The sequence below is a fragment of the Dendrobates tinctorius genome, unplaced genomic scaffold, assembly GCF_039654945.1.
Source record: "Dendrobates tinctorius isolate UK_male_01 unplaced genomic scaffold, ASM3965494v1 ptg000030l, whole genome shotgun sequence".
Classification (NCBI taxonomy): domain Eukaryota; kingdom Metazoa; phylum Chordata; class Amphibia; order Anura; family Dendrobatidae; genus Dendrobates; species Dendrobates tinctorius.
This window is the reverse complement of record NW_027361698.1, coordinates 63,673,121-63,689,903: the sequence shown is the minus strand read 5'-3', so window position 1 is coordinate 63,689,903 and position 16,783 is coordinate 63,673,121. Positions and strand designations below refer to the sequence as shown.

Sequence of the window (16,783 nt, the reverse complement as noted above, 5' to 3'; positions counted from 1 at the left end):
AGGATTAGACTGATAACACCATCTGCTGGTACAAAGTATGAAGCTGCGGCCTCCTAATGCATTAGTGACAGGATTGTAGAACACAGGTCATACTAGGTCTAAATGCATCATTCAGTGTATGATAGAACAATGAGTATACTTTACCTAAGATTATTGTCTTACCGTTGTCTGTTCTGTATGTTTTGTATATGTCTTACATGGTTATTATTACCAATGAGTGAGTTTTACCCTATCCATTTTAACTTGCTGATCGCTGGCTGTTCATCCACCAAGACTTCCAGTCAACAAGACTTGGTACCCTGCTCCGGGGCTTAGCAGAGGTCCTCAGTCATGAATAGAGTGGAGGTACGTAAGTATCCTCCTTGTCTGCTCCATTCAATGTCTAGGGAACTTTTGGAAAGAGCTGAGCGCTGTACCCATCTTTCTCCTGCAGTCCCCTACGCAATTAATGGAGTGGTGGTTAAGCATTCAAGACAGGGCACTACTGAGCAGGGCTACTGAGTTGCAGAGCCATGTTCTCGTTATCACTGAGGGTTCCAACGAGGGCGTACATAGATATCATGGAGTCACATAACAGAAGTCCAAATTGGGACCCCCACCCTTCAAACAAATATTCAGCGGAATAGATGGGGTAATGGCGCAAAAGCACAATTAGAGAATTACATCACTCACAACTTTTAAAGACAGAAGTGACACGCACACAGAAATTGTGGCCCAACTGAAGGTCCTTAGTGTTTCTATTCAATAAGGTACCACTTTCATAGCCCTACACAGTATGATGACTCTCCATAAAGTTAAAGTGTGATGCCCTCCACACACAGTATGATACCCCCACAATGAATTCTCCACACATATTTTGCCCCGACAGTACCCCAGATGCACAGAAGGATGGTCCCACATTTAAATCAACAAAGTGCGATGCCCCCCATGCTCCAAACACCCAGTATGATGCTGCTCACAGTTTTGCCAGCACAGTATGGTGCCCACCAACAGTTTGATGCCACCACAGAGTATGATGTCTCCACAGTGACTTTCCCATACTATGGTGCCACCGTAGTACATATCTCCCACCAGCATGATGATCGCACAGTCTATACCCCCTACACACAGTATGATGCCACCATAGTGACCCCCATAGTATCATGCTGCATAATTTTGTGCAGAATATAGCACAGATTTCGGGCCGTCTTCACTCTAGGTTATCAATATAAACGTGATTAAATGAATTAGAAAAATGATTATACTTTAGAATCCTGTACTATAATCGTTAGTGAAACTGGAGGTAATTGAGCATGGCTCGCTATGAAGGTTTCCTAAATATAAAAGGATATTTCTTGATAATTAAGATGCTTTTTTCATACTAGTTTTTTTTTCTTCTGGATATAACATTTCTAAACAGCTCTAGTTCTGATTTTGTCTATCCTATCATAATTGATGTATTGTCATATACAAATGCTTATGTTACTTGCAAAAATAAATATTACGTAGACATGAGATAAAAAAGGGGACAGCATTCAGTAGCAAATTCCATGCAAAAGACTGGTGTGTTGCCCCATATGAATAGGTGGCAACATTTCTTCCCAAAAGTCAGTTGTTAATACATATTAGATATATATGAGGTATATTAGATAGATAGGCAAGTATATCTCTCTATATAAAACTGAATGTATGTATGTATATGTGTGTGTATCACCAAACAATCACGAAGCATCTTTCATTTCACCAGAGCTATTCAAAAGAAGCTGAGCTGTGATTGGTTGCTATGAGCAACAGTTTTCCTTGCAACCAATCACTAAGCATCTCTCATTTCACCAGAGCTGGTTAAAAGAAGCTGAGCTGTGATTGGTTGCTATGAGCAAGTTTTCCCACTTGTCAACACCTCAGCAGACACTGACATGGTGGGAGAAATCTAGCATCCATGGGAACATAAGCTCCCAGCCATGGTCTGCCCCCCAAAAAGAAGCAGAGAGCACATGACATAAATGAATCCCCCCTCCCGTTCTCATATACCCATCACACATCCTCCATCCAGTAGGCACATCTTCCCTCTTAAAGGGATCATTGGTATGGAAGTCAGAGCAAATCCATCCAGCACTGTGGTTCTGACCCCAGGGTCTCTTAAAGGATCACTGGTATGGAAGTTAGGGCAAATCCACTCTGTGCTTTGGTACTGACCCCCAGGCCTTTCTTAAAGGGATCTCCGGTATGGAAGTCAGGGCAAATCCATCCAGTGCTTTGGTTCTTACCCCAGGCCTCTCTTAAAGGGATCCCTGGTATTGAATTCAGGGCAAATCCATCCAGTGCTTTGGTTCTGATCCCAGGCCTCTCTTAAAGGGATCTCCGGTATGGAAGTTATGGAAAATTCCTCAGCGCTGATTCTCACCCCAGGCTTCTATTAAAGGGATCATTGGCATGGAAATCAGGGAAAATCCACTCAGCGCTCTGGTTCTGACCCCAGGCTGATGGGATGATGTGGGATATTAGGGGTAGTAGTCCGGTGGCTCTGGCTGACGGGACGATGTGGGATATTAGGGGTAGTAGTCCGGTGGCTCTGGCTGATGGGATGATGTGGGATATTAAGGGTAGTAGTCCGGTGGCTCTGGTTGACGCGATGATGTGGGATATTAAGGGTAGTAGTCCGGTGGCTCTGGCTGACGGGATGATGTGGGATATTAGGGGTAGTAGTCCGGTGGCTCTGGCTGACGGGATGATGTGGGATATTAGGGGTAGTAGTCCGGTGGCGCTGGCTGATGGGATGATGTGGGATATTAGTGGTAGTAGTCCGGTGGCGCTGGCTGATGGGATGATGTGGGATATTAGGGGTAGTAGTCCGGTGGCTCTGGCTGACGGGATGATGTGGGATATTAGGGTCGTAGTCCGGTGGCTCTGGCTGACCGGATAATGTGGGATATTAGGGGTAGTAGTCCGGTGGCTCTGGCTGACCGGATAATGTGGGATATTAGGGGTAGTAGTCCGGTGGCTCTGGCTGACGGGATGATGTGAGATATTAAGGGTAGTAGTCCGGTGGCACTGGCTGACGGGATGATGTGGGATATTAAGGGTAGTAGTCCGGTGGCTCTGGCTGACGGGATGATGTGGGATATTAGTGGTAGTAGTCCGGTGGCTCTGGCTGACGGGATGATGTGGGATATTAGGGGTAGTAGTCCGGTGGCTCTGGCTGATGGTATGATGTGGGATATTAGGGGTAGTAGTCCGGTGGCTCTGGCTGATGGTATGATGTGGGATGTTAGGGGTAGTAGTCCGGTGGCTGTGATGGGATGATGTGGGATATTAGTGGTAGTTGTCCGGTGGCTCTCGCTGAAGGGATGATATGGGATATTAGAGGTAGTAGTCCGGCGGCTGTGACGGGATGATATGGGATATTAGTGGTAGTAGTCCGGTGGCTCTGGCTGACGGGATGATGTGGGATATTGAGGGTAGTAGTCCAGTGGCTCTGGCTGACGGAATGATGTGGGATATTAGGAGTAGTAGTTCGGTGGCTCTGGCTGACGGGATGATGTGGGATATTAGGGGTAGTAGTCCGGTAGCTCTGGCTGACAGGATGATGTGGCATATTATAGTGAATGTGGCTATGCGGAGTGGGCGGGGCTCTACACTCATCTCTCTCTCTCTCTCTCTCTCTCTCTCTCTATATATATATAGTATATATATATAGAGCGCCGGGCTCATACGCTAGTAGATAATAAAAAGGTACTTTATTATGATGAAGCCTCTAAAAAATTCTGGTACAAGCAATTGCCTTCATAAGTCACATGCCTAGTGAAAGGAAGTCTACCTGTGTGCAATCTAAGTGTCACATGGTCTGTCAGTATATACACTTTACCTTTTCGGAAAGGCCACAGAGGCTGAAACACTATTAAGGAAGAAGCACCACTGACCAAACAACACCATGAAGACCAAGGGCCTCCCATCAAAACTCTTGGCATGGGCAAGGAGGGTATTAGAGATAGGCAGCACAGAGACCAAATATAACCCTGAAGGAGCTACAGAGTTCCCAAGCAGAGACTGGATATCTGTCCATACGACCACAATGAGCCGTACACTCCACAGAGGTGGTTTGTATGGAAGAGTGGGCAGAAAAAAACCTTTACTTACACACAATTGTAAGGCTTATTTTGAGTTTTCCAAAAGATGTGTGTCAGACTCCACAAATGTATGGAGGAAGGTACTGTAGTCAGATGAAACCAAAATTGAACGTTTTGTCCTCCCAGGTAAACACTATGTCTGGTGCCAAACCAACACAGCTCATCACCCCAAGAACACCATGCCCACAGTGAAGCATGGTGGTGGTAGCATCATGCTGAGGGGATGGTTTTTGGTAGCAGGAAGAGGGAAAATTTTCCAAGTCGAGGGGAAGATGGATGCTGCAAAATACAGGGATACTCTTGAGCAAAACCTGTTTCAGTCTGTCAGTGATTTGAGCCTGGTATGGAGGCTCACCTGAATTAAGGGGAAAAATGGCCTAGTCAAAGCCTAGACTTTAATCCACTTGAGAATCTGTGGTCAGACTTGAAGATTGCAGATCACCATAGGAATCCATCTAACTAGGAGGAGCTGAAGCAGTTTTGCATAGAAGAATGGGCAAAAATCACAGTGGTAAGTTGTTGAAAGCTCATAGAGACTTATCCAAAGTGACTTACAGCTGTAATTGCCGCAGAAGGATGCTCTACAAAGTACTGATTTTAGAGGGGTGAATAGCTATGCACACTGAAGTTTTTAGTTAAATTGTGATATTTGCTGTTTGCTTCTCAATAAAAAGAAAACCAAATGTTCACAGGTGTAGGCATGTTCTTTACATGAACTGATGCATACCCTGAAAAAAACAGTGCTATTGTTGTGAGGTAGCAAAACATGAAAAATGCCAAGAGGTGAATAGTTTTGCAAGCCAATGTAGTTATCGGTAGACATTAGACAAATAGGTATTTTATTTATTTGTTTTTACTCCACTAAAGCGGTTGTCTAGTCTTAAACTACAAGTCTGCAGTCACTCTATGTCACTGTGCATTCTCTGGTCCGGCGCTGGTTGTATGCCCTCAATATGTGATCACGTGTTCACTAGATGGGCACACGCTCCCTCAATGCAAGTGTATTGAGTGATAATGGATACAGTTTAGTCTAAATGTGCCCGGAAGTATGCAAATCAGATCCTTGCAGGCAAATGTCCCCGCACACTGGAGAATCCTTACATTGTGCAGCACGGTGGCTCAGTGGTTAGCGCTGCAGCGCTGGGGTCCTGGGATGGCAGCGCAGGACGTCGGAAGGTAAATATACCCTGATTTTTTATTCTTTTTTTTACAGGGGTATGGTACCCAGGGCCTGGAGGACAGTCTCCTCTCCTCCACACCGTGGGTACCAACCGCACATGAGACACTTAACTTCGCGCATGGTGGGCATAGCCACATGCGGGAAGTAAGCGATTCCTTATCACTGAGCCACCATGCTACGCCTAGATATCACATAGGTAGATAGACAAACTGACAGAATTAGAATGATTGATTGACAGAAAATAAATGATTGATAGATATTAGATAGACAGATATTAGATAGATTAATCAATAGACGAGAAATAGTATATGACAGACAGATATAATAGTGATCAATAGACAGATGCTGGATAGATATTGGCTAGGTACATTCATAAACGTAGAAGATAGACAGATATGAGCTGGATAGATATTAGATAGACAATAGGTAGATAATAAATGTATTCATTGGATAGATATCAGATAGACAGATACTAGATAGATTAATGAATAGACGATAAATAGTAAATATAGATTGATAGATGACAGATAGATATTAGATAAATAGATGTGTTTCATACCCTGTTTGTTGGTTAATGAAGTGTTTTGTGTCTTTTGTAGTTTTACTTAAACTAATGCATACACAATGACCGACCAAATGGGATTGTTCAGACTTCTTAGTGAAGGACAGCATACTGTAATGGCAGCACAGAGCAGATGCCGTGGACTGTTTGTAGAAGCTGAAGTCATTCAGATCATATTGACTTAATGTAGCATAAATCTCATCTAAAAGGCTGCACTGCCATAGTGTGAGTGCTAGACAGCGCAGGAGTGACGCACGTCTGTATGTTCCTAGCCGCCCTTCACATACCCATCGCCGGCACCAAGGATCACTTGGCTATGTCAGTGCCTGGAGGACACATGCAGCCCTCCACGATTGCCTTGGTTAGACACCATTAAGCCTCATTGGGTGGAACACTTCATTACTGGCTCAGAGGGGGCATTTAGCATGTGGCTCTGAGCGCTGGATTGGATGGGAGGGGTGACGCATCATCTTTTATTAGATGTCCCAAGTCTGATCATATTTTAGACCAGCTAGAAGAGCGAGTTGCTGCTAGATTAAAAATCATAATATAATGTAGATGTTGTGCCCTTGGGAAATTAAAGATAAGCAGTCGCTAAATGACAGGCTGTCTCCTCGGCTGATAAAAATGTATTAATGCGGCCGAGACAAAGGTCTCTTTAATTCACCATTTCACATTACAATCCTTTGTTATACTGGAACTAATTTCAAGTTAGTTGTCGAGCAAATTAGCAGCAACTGAAGTTTTAATGCAGGAAAATCACAGCTATTATACTGCACATAATAGGCTTTCCTTGAATAATCCTGACTCAATCTGCCAAAGTTCAAAGAAGATGTTTCAGAAGAAACCTCCTTGTAGTAAATACCATTGGACAATGAGAGTTTTCAGGGAAGATTTGTCCAAATCACAAGAGAAAACCGCTCCGGATATTGTGCAATGTCCTGTCAGACGACAGACAATACTATACGAAACGTCCGCCTGCCATTGTGATAGGGAAGGATGGAATGATGAGGAGTGTGCCCTTATTGAGACATGGTTTTCAGGTTGACTACCTTTTTGGCCACCATCAGGGTATGTGCACTCTGAGCCCCCAATTCATTCTCCTGAACCATTTTTTTTTTTTTTTGCTTCCTTTCTTCCCAGAGCCATAACTTTTTTATTTTTCTTTAACATAGTCATATGTGGGACGAGTTGTACTTTTTGAATGGCACCATTGATTTCACCATACCCTATCATTGGGAAAAAAATTGCAAACAAATAAAAATGCGATTCCACAATAGGTTTTTTTTATATATACATATACCACGTTCACTATATGGTAAAACTGACCTGGAAAATGCATTTTATATTTTGATCAATCAGATATTTCTGAACACAGCGATATGAAATATGTGTATTTATGTTGTTGTTTTATTTTCAGTGGGGCAAAAGGGGGGCGATTTAAACTTTTGTGGGTTTTTTCCATGTTTTTAAAAACTTTTTTTCCCACATATTACTTTATTTGATAGTTCCCTTAAGAGACTTACATCTTGCAATAATCTGACTGCCTGTTTCAGCACTGCTATGTATAGCAGAAATGAAGATCTCCTATGTATGCCGGCACTCACATGAGTATCATAATGACAGGTACGGGGGTCTTCAGCAGACCCTCGGCTGTCATGAGTGGCGTGCACTTCTTAATACATTTGGCGCATCTAAGGCCTCTTTCACACATCAGTTTTTCGCTGTCAGGCGCGATCCGGCTTTTTTTTGTAAAACCGGATCCGGCGAAATGCAATGCCGGATCCAGTTTTTCCCCATTGACTTGCATTAGCGCCGGATCGTGCCGGATGGCATTGCTCTTCATCCGTTTTTTGCCGGATCCGGCTACTTGTCTCATTCCGGCGTCTGGAAAAAACGGCTACTGTAACGTTTTTTGTCTCCGGCGAAAAAGCCGGAAGCGCCGGATCCGACGCTTCCGGCTTTTTGCCACAATGAAAGTCTATGGGCGCCAGAATGCGCCGGATCCAGAAAAAGACGGATCCAGCCACCGGATCCGTTTTTTTAAGTCTGTGCATGCTCAGATCCAATTGGCCAGCCCCCAGGAAACAGATATAACCTGCTAGACGGATCCAGCAGAAAAACGGATCCATTTCTACAATTCTCCAAAATTTATGCCGGATCCGTTTTTTCTAAAAATAGCCAGATCCTGCCTGACGGCAAAAAACTGATGTGTGAAAGTAGCCTTATTCCTGCAGTTTCCTCATTCAGACTGCCAGATAAAACACCTGTCTTAATGAATTGGGGCCAGAGTCTTTAAGCTGAGTTCTTGGAGCAGAAACTGAGCAAAAACTCAAGTTTTTGATGAGGATTTGGAGAGTTTCTGTCCAAAAATTTCTCAAATACCCTTATCAGTCTCCATTGAAGGTGGCGACCTACAGTGGGTGTAAAAAGTCTACACATCTGTTAAAATCAAGTTTTTTGTCATATAAAAAAAAAATCATACTGCGAAGAATCTTTTCAGAATTTTTTGCACCATTACTGTCATTCATAATTAATCTGTATAATTAAATTGAAAAATAAACTGAATTATTTTCGGGTGGGAAAAGAAAGAAAAACCCTAAAATAATATAGTTGCATAAATATGTGCAACCCTAAACTAATGCTTTGTTGGGTAGGAGTCTATCCGCATGGCACGTATAGAATTGGCAATCTTTGCTCAGTTTGTTTTTGTACAGCGTCCTCTTCAGGTCACCCACATAATTTGAACTTGATTAAGGTCTAGGCTACTGTTGGGACATCGCAAAATATTGATCTTCTTCCATAGCATTTCTTTTAATGATTTGGAAGTATGCTTTAGGGTCATTGTCGTGCTGAAAGGTGAAATTCCCCTTCATCTTCAGATTTTTAGCAGAGACCTGGTGGTTTTGATGCAAAATTTACTGATATTTGGAACTCTTGAAAATTTCTTTCACCTTGACTAAAGCCCCAGCTTTAGCTTCCGAAAATAACAGCCCCAAAACATAATGCTGCCTCCATCATGCTTCACTGTGGATATGGTGTTCTTTTGGTGAAGGCTTTGTGTCAATCATACCTTTTGGAATTATGGCAAAAGATTTAACTCTGGTTACATTAGAACATACCATATTGCTTTTTGCAAACTGAATAAAGGTTTTGGCAAAACATATCTGGGATGGGATGTTTCCGTCTAGTCACCCTACCTCACAGGCCAGACATATGAAACATATAAGAGATTATTGTCACATGCAGTGCACAACAAGTGATTGTAAGAAATTCCTGCAGCTGCTTTCATTTTGCTGTAGGCCTCTTGGCAGCCTTTCAGAACCAATTTTTTTCTGTTCTTTTCATCAATTTTTGAGGGTCATCCAGTGTTAGGTAATAACACTGTTTTGACAAATTTAAACCACTAATTGATAACTGATGATCATCTTCACAGTATATTTCCAATTAATGGGGTCCACTGGGGAGATAAAAAAATGTCACATAAGTGAGGGGGAGCAGTGAGGAGCAGCTGCAGCATCACACATGATACAGGTGGTGTGAGGGTGGAAAACAACACTATTCATGTTATTCTAACAGTTTATGAAGGGATGAATAATTTTTTTATCTCTCCGGAGTACCCCTTTAAGCAATTTTATTTTATTATGGTGCTGTTCACTAGGGGACCACCCTTTTATATACAAGCATTGATGAATTGTGTTTAATACCGATAGTTCTGACTAATTACCTTGCATCTAACAATAGTGTCCAGATATGTTATTTCGTCATTACTATATGAGTTTGTTACTTTAGTGTTGTGACATATTATTATATGTATGGTTGACAACCAAAGAGGAATAAATAAGTTTCCAATGTTCATTATTACATTTTATTTCATGGTACAATTTTAGCTAAAGGGGTTGTTTAAGTAAAACCAATAGGATGACTCAAGTGAGGATACAGTATTTCTTATACATAAGACGTGTCAATCTTTTATCGGATGATCCCAACAATTAAAGGGATTGCCTTACATAAACAGTCTTGTCCATATATGCTATTAGGGGCATATACATGTGCATATTGCCTCCAAGAAGGATGCGTAAAGCCACAGATTACATTTTCAGTTCTATTTCAGAGGTCCAAGTGTGGCATCTTTATTATGAAGCGCGTGCCTTCTAATAACGTCACTCTGGCTACCTTCTCCATTGTGGTGGAAAATACTCTAGTCTTAGTAGGTTTCGTTAACTAATGTGTATACCAGGAATTATTCTGATTGTTTGAGGTCAAAAATATACAAAATCCAAGGTCTTGTTTTGGCTTTTTTTTTTTACCAAACTGTTGCATTATAATAGAAGTCTAATACTGCTCTACCTTTACTCGTCTTATACTTCGCATTTGCACAAGCCTATACTATGATATCAGTGATTTTTACACCACAAATATCAACAATATCAATATTATGGTTGAAAACACTATTTTGTTTAAGCCAATAATCATAGATATTTCATTATTTCATACAGGAACAGAATACAGTTGGGATGTCAAGACCTGCTGGGCCCATGCAACAGTCTGTGCCAGGAGCGAGTGGGAACCCAGGGGCTCCGGGCTTCATGCCTAGCCAGCCTCAAGCCGCAATGATGAAACAGATGCTTATAGAGCAACGGGCTCAGCTACATGCGATGGAGCAGCAGAAGCAGCAGTTTCTCAGGGAGCAGAGACAACAACAACAGCAGTTACTAGCTGAGCAGGTGAAGTAACATAAGCTTCTGATTTCTGGGCACTACTGTCTTCATGATTCTTCATTGGATTAATAAAAGCATCTGTATTTTTTCTGTTTTGTTTGAACCCTTATGCTATTGCTTTGATTATTACCATGGTATGTAATATGTTTTATTTTGAAAACAAAAAACAGATTATGTGTTAAACTTTAGACTCTTTTACTTTGATAACTGCTTTACACCCCAGTTGGCATTCTCACCAGCAGCTTCCTCAGATGGTTACCTGGAATGGCTTTCAGTCTCAAAGGAGTTCCCAGAACTTTGCTGCTTTGCCTTCACTCTGCGGTTCAACTCAACTCACACCACCTCAATTGGGTTGAGGTTGTATCATTTTGGAGGCCATGTCATCTGATGCAGATATCTACCCCTCATCTTCTTTGTCACATAGCATTTGCATACCCTGCAAAGGTCATTGTCCTGCTACAACACAAATGATTGTCCCTCTCAGTGAAAATCAGAGAGGATGTCATGCCATTGTAGAGTCCTGGATAATTGTGCCTTGGATTTAGAATAAATCACCAACAGTGTCACCAGCAAAGCCCCACAACATCCATCATCACACCTCCACCTCCATGCTTCTGACCACACATGTAGAAACCATCCACTCACCTTTTCTTCACCTCACAAAGACAAGGCGGTTCTTTCCAAAAATCTCAAGTTTTGATTCATCAGACCACAATACTGATTTCTACTGATATAGTGTCCAGCCCTTGTGTTTCTTCGCCCAAACTAGTGTCTTCTTGTTTGCGGTCCTCAGTAGTGGCTTCTTTCCTGGGACAGTCCTCATGACAACAAGTTTCATCAAAGTAATTGATGGTTTTCATGACTGCACTTGAGGATACCTTCAGGTTCTAGTATGACTAACCTTAATGTCTTAAAGCAGGGGTGGGGAACCTCAGGCCCAAGGGCCATTTAAGGCCCTTAATGACCTTTTATCCGGCCCCCGGGCAGATTCTCAGGGACTGCAGTGCTTTGGCAGGGAGTTGTATTTTGATTGCCACCAGCTCATTAATTTCTTCTTGCTCTGTGAGCATACACACGCAGTGTTCATTACTGAACACTAAAGGGCATGCAATAAAAGATTACGTCCTGACACCAGTGCCAGAGTCAGGATGTACTTTGTGGGTGGAGTTTGTACGGCCCCCGAAGGATGGTATAAATATCCAAATGGCCCTTGGCATAAAAAAGATTCCACACCCCTGTCTTAAAGTAATGATGGACAGTGTTTTTCTCTTAGTTAGTGGTTTTTGCCATATCATGGCTTAGAATGTTATGGAACTGGGCTCAACAGTGTATGGGTCTGTGTACTGAAACTGCTCCAACAAACAAAACTTGATGGTTGCAAACACTTTCTGAAGGCCGGTGACTCCATAAATGAGCTCATACCTGTTCATTGGACGCCAAGCCAGGTGACTACTTGATGAAACTGCTTGAGAGTATTACTAAGGGGGGTAAGCTGTATCCAGTTGGATAAACATGTAGGTGGGCTGCACCAGCTGGATCCAGCAGCTGTTTTCCTTCATGCCTACATAGGAGTTGTGCCTGTCACAACACCACCAGGTGAGCGTAACCAGCACTGTCTTACTCTCCCTCCATAGGGTATCACCCTATTCTGCGCTGTCATCAGAGTAAGAGGCCTACTTTGAGGAATAAGAGGTTTAACCCATATTCAGGCTTATTTCACACATTTCTTTACTCCTTGTTTCCAACTATTGCATGAACAGGTGTGTCCAAGCTTTTGACCAGCACTGTAAATGTAATCTTTTTCCCTGTGCTTAAAAATAACAAAACATTTTTTTTTATCAGGATAGAAAGCAAAATATTTGCATTTGTCATGCTGAGAAAAATGAAAAAATGACAACTTTTTGGTTGAATGAAGTTTTCCATGAAGCAGCAGTGCCCTCTAGCAGCCATGTTTAGGTCTATTCATGATTTCTCATGCACGCTGTGTAGTTTTTATTCCATACATATTACATGCCGTATACATATTCGTGCAGGAGAGCCTCTTGACTTGAGGACGTTTTGTAAGCTAACAATAGCAGGGATGAGCAAAGATGCCATTTTTTCAGAGTCACTTCACCACCTCAAGACCTTGACAACCTCAATGATGATTCGCGAAGTCAATACCTTTATGTTTCATTGCAGCTTTGGGTGGATAGCAGATTAATACTGAATTATGTTGCTACTCAATAAGTGAGTTCTTGGTGAATATTAGTAGTGTAATCTGCCAGATTATACTAAATTTCCCGGTAGTTTATAATTGTGAATTAAATGTTACAATCATTAGTAGATTAAAATAATGAAAAGGGTAATGCTAGCAACCTGGGTGATCTAAAATAGAGGTGCAATGATAGAGTAGTCGAGAGTGGCACAGGAGTTTATTTATATTTGGTGGCCAACTCATCCTTTGTTGTATCATGAAGCTGTATGTGGTCAGCCCCTATCATATCTATGAAGGACAGAGGATAGAGATACATGTATGTCCTCACTGCTGCCTCTATGATTAGACAGAACATTAGTAATCTGCCTGATCTGGGATGGCGGTCCTCTCTGTCTCCGATTGGGCTACCCAAGATACCCAGATTACAAAATGCAGCTTGTTGGTGACGCTAAAATGTGGTCAAACACACTGATTTGCATGGGCTAAGAACCAAACGGAGCATCATAAGTATCTTTGAAAAAAAACAAAAAAAACAAACAAAGAAACTCCCAATTATGGTACAAGCGGAGATTTCACAGTGCAATATAGTGGCGCAGAATCAGGGGAGCTCGGGGATTTCTACAAGGTATTTATCTCATTATTTTTCGACATATCCTCTTTAGTAAGAGCCATATTGTTGGATCTGCTCACTGCTACCATATTCATTATCTATGGACTAACAGAGATAGCTAATACTGTACATAGTGGTCAGAGGTGGGACCCCAACAATCAGACTTTAGTCTTCTATCCTGTGGATAGTTGATAAATTTAATTTGTGGGGAAAACTATTTTTTTTTTACGGAACGGGTATTTAAAGCCCAAGCAATGAAAAAAAAAAAAAAAAATATATATATATATATATATATATATATATAAATATATATAAGATTTGAATGACAGTCATTGTTTCTTTCTACCCTGATTCTAAAAGGAGCATCAGACACAGAATGACACTGACTGATATTTCACAGGGATCTTCACACCATTATATGTACTCAGCTTTTCTGATTTTTCTTTTACCATCATTCTCTTATCTTCACAGCAGTTACAGCAGCCGCACATGAGCCGACAGCATCTCCAGCAGCAGAGGAATCCTTATGGTGTCCAGCAAGTCAATCCTTTTCAAGGTGAGAACACGCCTTAGATAAATTTGTCAATTGAAGTTGTCCCACCCTATGTAAAAGAATTCACCTAAAAGCATTGACCATAAAGTTCAGTTGTAAAGTGCATATCAACCAAAAGAAGACGCTGATATCTTCTGGGCTGCACTAATGTCAACAGGCAGTCGAATAACTTGTTATCAATTGGGTGCAAATGGAGAGCGAGCCATTTATTCAACATGTAAAGAGATTCATGTTGTTTGGACCACTGGCATCATGATTCAGAGACCATCTCTGATAATGTAGCCGTATGTATTTTACTCTGAAGTGCTGTGACATTTCAGAGACAACATACTTTCCAAAGCTAGACAGGGACTTTGCATTTTTGGAAACAGTCCCCATACACATTAGACTAATGTGTGCTGAACCCGCTAATGTGATTAGGTTTGGCCATCAGTTTTCTATGTACTTGGTCACCGGCCGAATGCCAGCCAGAGGAGATGTCGATCAGACATGTCCAATTTCATACTCAAGATCGCACTGCCGGCTGACACATCCACCGGCGGCTTTCTCATAGAGAAAAGCAAGCCAACAAGGCCAGATGAACACTCCTGTGTATGTGAGAGTCAGCGGAGACCGCTGTCTTCCGAATGATCGGCCAAAGCATCGTTCCACATACACATGGGCCATTTTTCTGCCGTGTTACTTTTCTAGCCCAAGTTCCTATAGTGTTGTGAAAGGAATCTTCTGGACATTATTCCTAGAGCAGAGCAACATTTCTTTCAATTGTTTAAATGTAATTTATTTGCACTACATTGATTTGATGGATAGGAAACCTTGCTTGCGAGCCAATGTGAGTATACACTAATGTGGAGTATGATGGTATTATTTAAATAATGGGAAATAATCACACAATAAAGGTATTGGCCACTTGTCCGTTTTTGATCATCGTCCAAATTTGCTTCCCACCCACTTACTCAAAAGAAGTTTCATGGTGTTCTGTAAGTAAGTGTTTAATTTCCTACAGCATCCGCAAAGGAAAAATGGAGGATTAGGTAATGCCCATTATATTCACATACCAGTTCCTCTAGAGAGAGAGCCTCGCTTTGCATCCGTTGTGTGCCATGACTAATAAATTAGGATATACAGTGGGGAAAAAAAGTATTTAGTCAGTCAGCAATAGTGCAAGTTCCACCACTTAAAAAGATGAGAGGCGTCTGTAATTTACATCATAGGTAGACCTCAACTATGGGAGACAAACTGAGAAAAAAAAATCCAGAAAATCACATTGTCTGTTTTTTTTTCATTTTATTTGCATATTATGGTGGAAAATAAGTATTTGGTCAGAAACAAAATTTCATCTCAATACTTTGTGATATATCCTTTGTTGGCAATGACAGAGGTCAAACGTTTTCTGTAAGTCTTCACAAGGTTGCCACACACTGTTGTTGGTATGTTGGCCCATTCCTCCATGCAGATCTCCTCTAGAGCAGTGATGTTTTTGGCTTTTCGCTTGGCAACACGGACTTTCAACTCCCTCCAAAGGTTTTCTATAGGGTTGAGATCTGGAGACTGGCTAGGCCACTCCAGGACCTTGAAATGCTTCTTACGAAGCCACTCCTTCATTGCCCTGGCGGTGTGCTTTGGATCATTGTCATGTTGAAAGACCCAGCCACGTTTCATCTTCAATGCCCTTGCTGATGGAAGGAGGTTTGCACTCAAAATCTCACGATACATGGCCCCATTCATTCTTTCATGTACCCGGATCAGTCGTCCTGGCCCCTTTGCAGAGAAACAGCCCCAAAGCATGATGTTTCCACCACCATGCTTTACAGTAGGTATGGTGTTTGATGGATGCAACTCAGTATTCTTTTTCCTCCAAACACGACAAGTTGTGTTTCTTCCAAACAGTTCCAGTTTGGTTTCATCACACCATAGGACATTCTCCCAAAACTCCTCTGGATCATCCAAATGCTCTCTAGCAAACTTCAGACGGGCCCGGACATGTACAGGCTTAAGCAGTGGGACACGTCTGGCACTGCAGGATATGAGTCCATGGTGGCGTAGTGTGTTACTTATGGTAGGCCTTGTTACATTGGTCCCAGCTCTCTGCAGTTCATTCACTAGGTCCCCCCGCGTGGTTCTGGGATTTTTGCTCACCGTTCTTGTGATCATTCTGACCCCACGGGGTGGGATTTTGCGTGGAGCACCAGATCGAGGGAGATTATCAGTGGTCTTGTATGTCTTCCATTTTCTAATTATTGCTCCCACAGTTGATTTCTTCACTCCAAGCTGGTTGGCTATTGCAGATTCAGTCTTCCCAGCCTGGTGCAGGGCTACAATTTTGTTTCTGGTGTCCTTTGACAGCTCTTTGGTCTTCACCATAGTGGAGTTTGGAGTCAGACTGTTTGAGGGTGTGCACAGGTGTCTTTTTATACTGATAACAAGTTTAAACAGGTGCCATTACTACAGGTAATGAGTGGAGGAAAGAGGAGACTCTTAAAGAAGAAGTTACAGGTCTGTGAGAGCCAGAAATCTTGATTGCTTGTTTCTGACCAAATACTTATTTTCCACCATAATATGCAAATAAAATGAAAAAAAAAACAGACAATGTGATTTTCTGGATTTTTTTTTCTCAGTTTGTCTCCCATAGTTGAGGTCTACCTATGATGTAAATTACAGACGCCTCTCATCTTTTTAAGTGGTGGAACTTGCACTATTGCTGACTGACTAAATACTTTTTTTCCCCACTGTAAATGACTAACCCACTTGTCCAACCAACATGTTGGGTTTCTATGAGAGGGGAGTGCAAATCTAGGTGTTGTTTGTAATGTGGCTGATGTGATTTATCTGGACTTTGCAAAGGCATTTGATACTG

The 16,783-nt window shown here is 41.9% G+C and overlaps 1 protein-coding gene across 2 annotated transcripts in view; it reads left to right on the top strand.

Moving 5' to 3' along the window:
- MAML3 (mastermind like transcriptional coactivator 3) overlaps nt 1–16,783 on the top strand; it is a 388,165-nt gene that overhangs the window by 358,798 nt on the left and 12,584 nt on the right. The window contains exons 3-4 of one of the 2 annotated variants that reach the window (XM_073572130.1): nt 10,348–10,575; nt 13,851–13,932. In XM_073572130.1, coding sequence (XP_073428231.1) covers nt 10,348–10,575; nt 13,851–13,932 — 310 coding nt within the window. Of the gene's footprint in view, nt 1–10,347; nt 10,576–13,847; nt 13,933–16,783 lie in introns of both variants that reach the window. The other variant, XM_073572129.1, reaches the window with a different exon arrangement.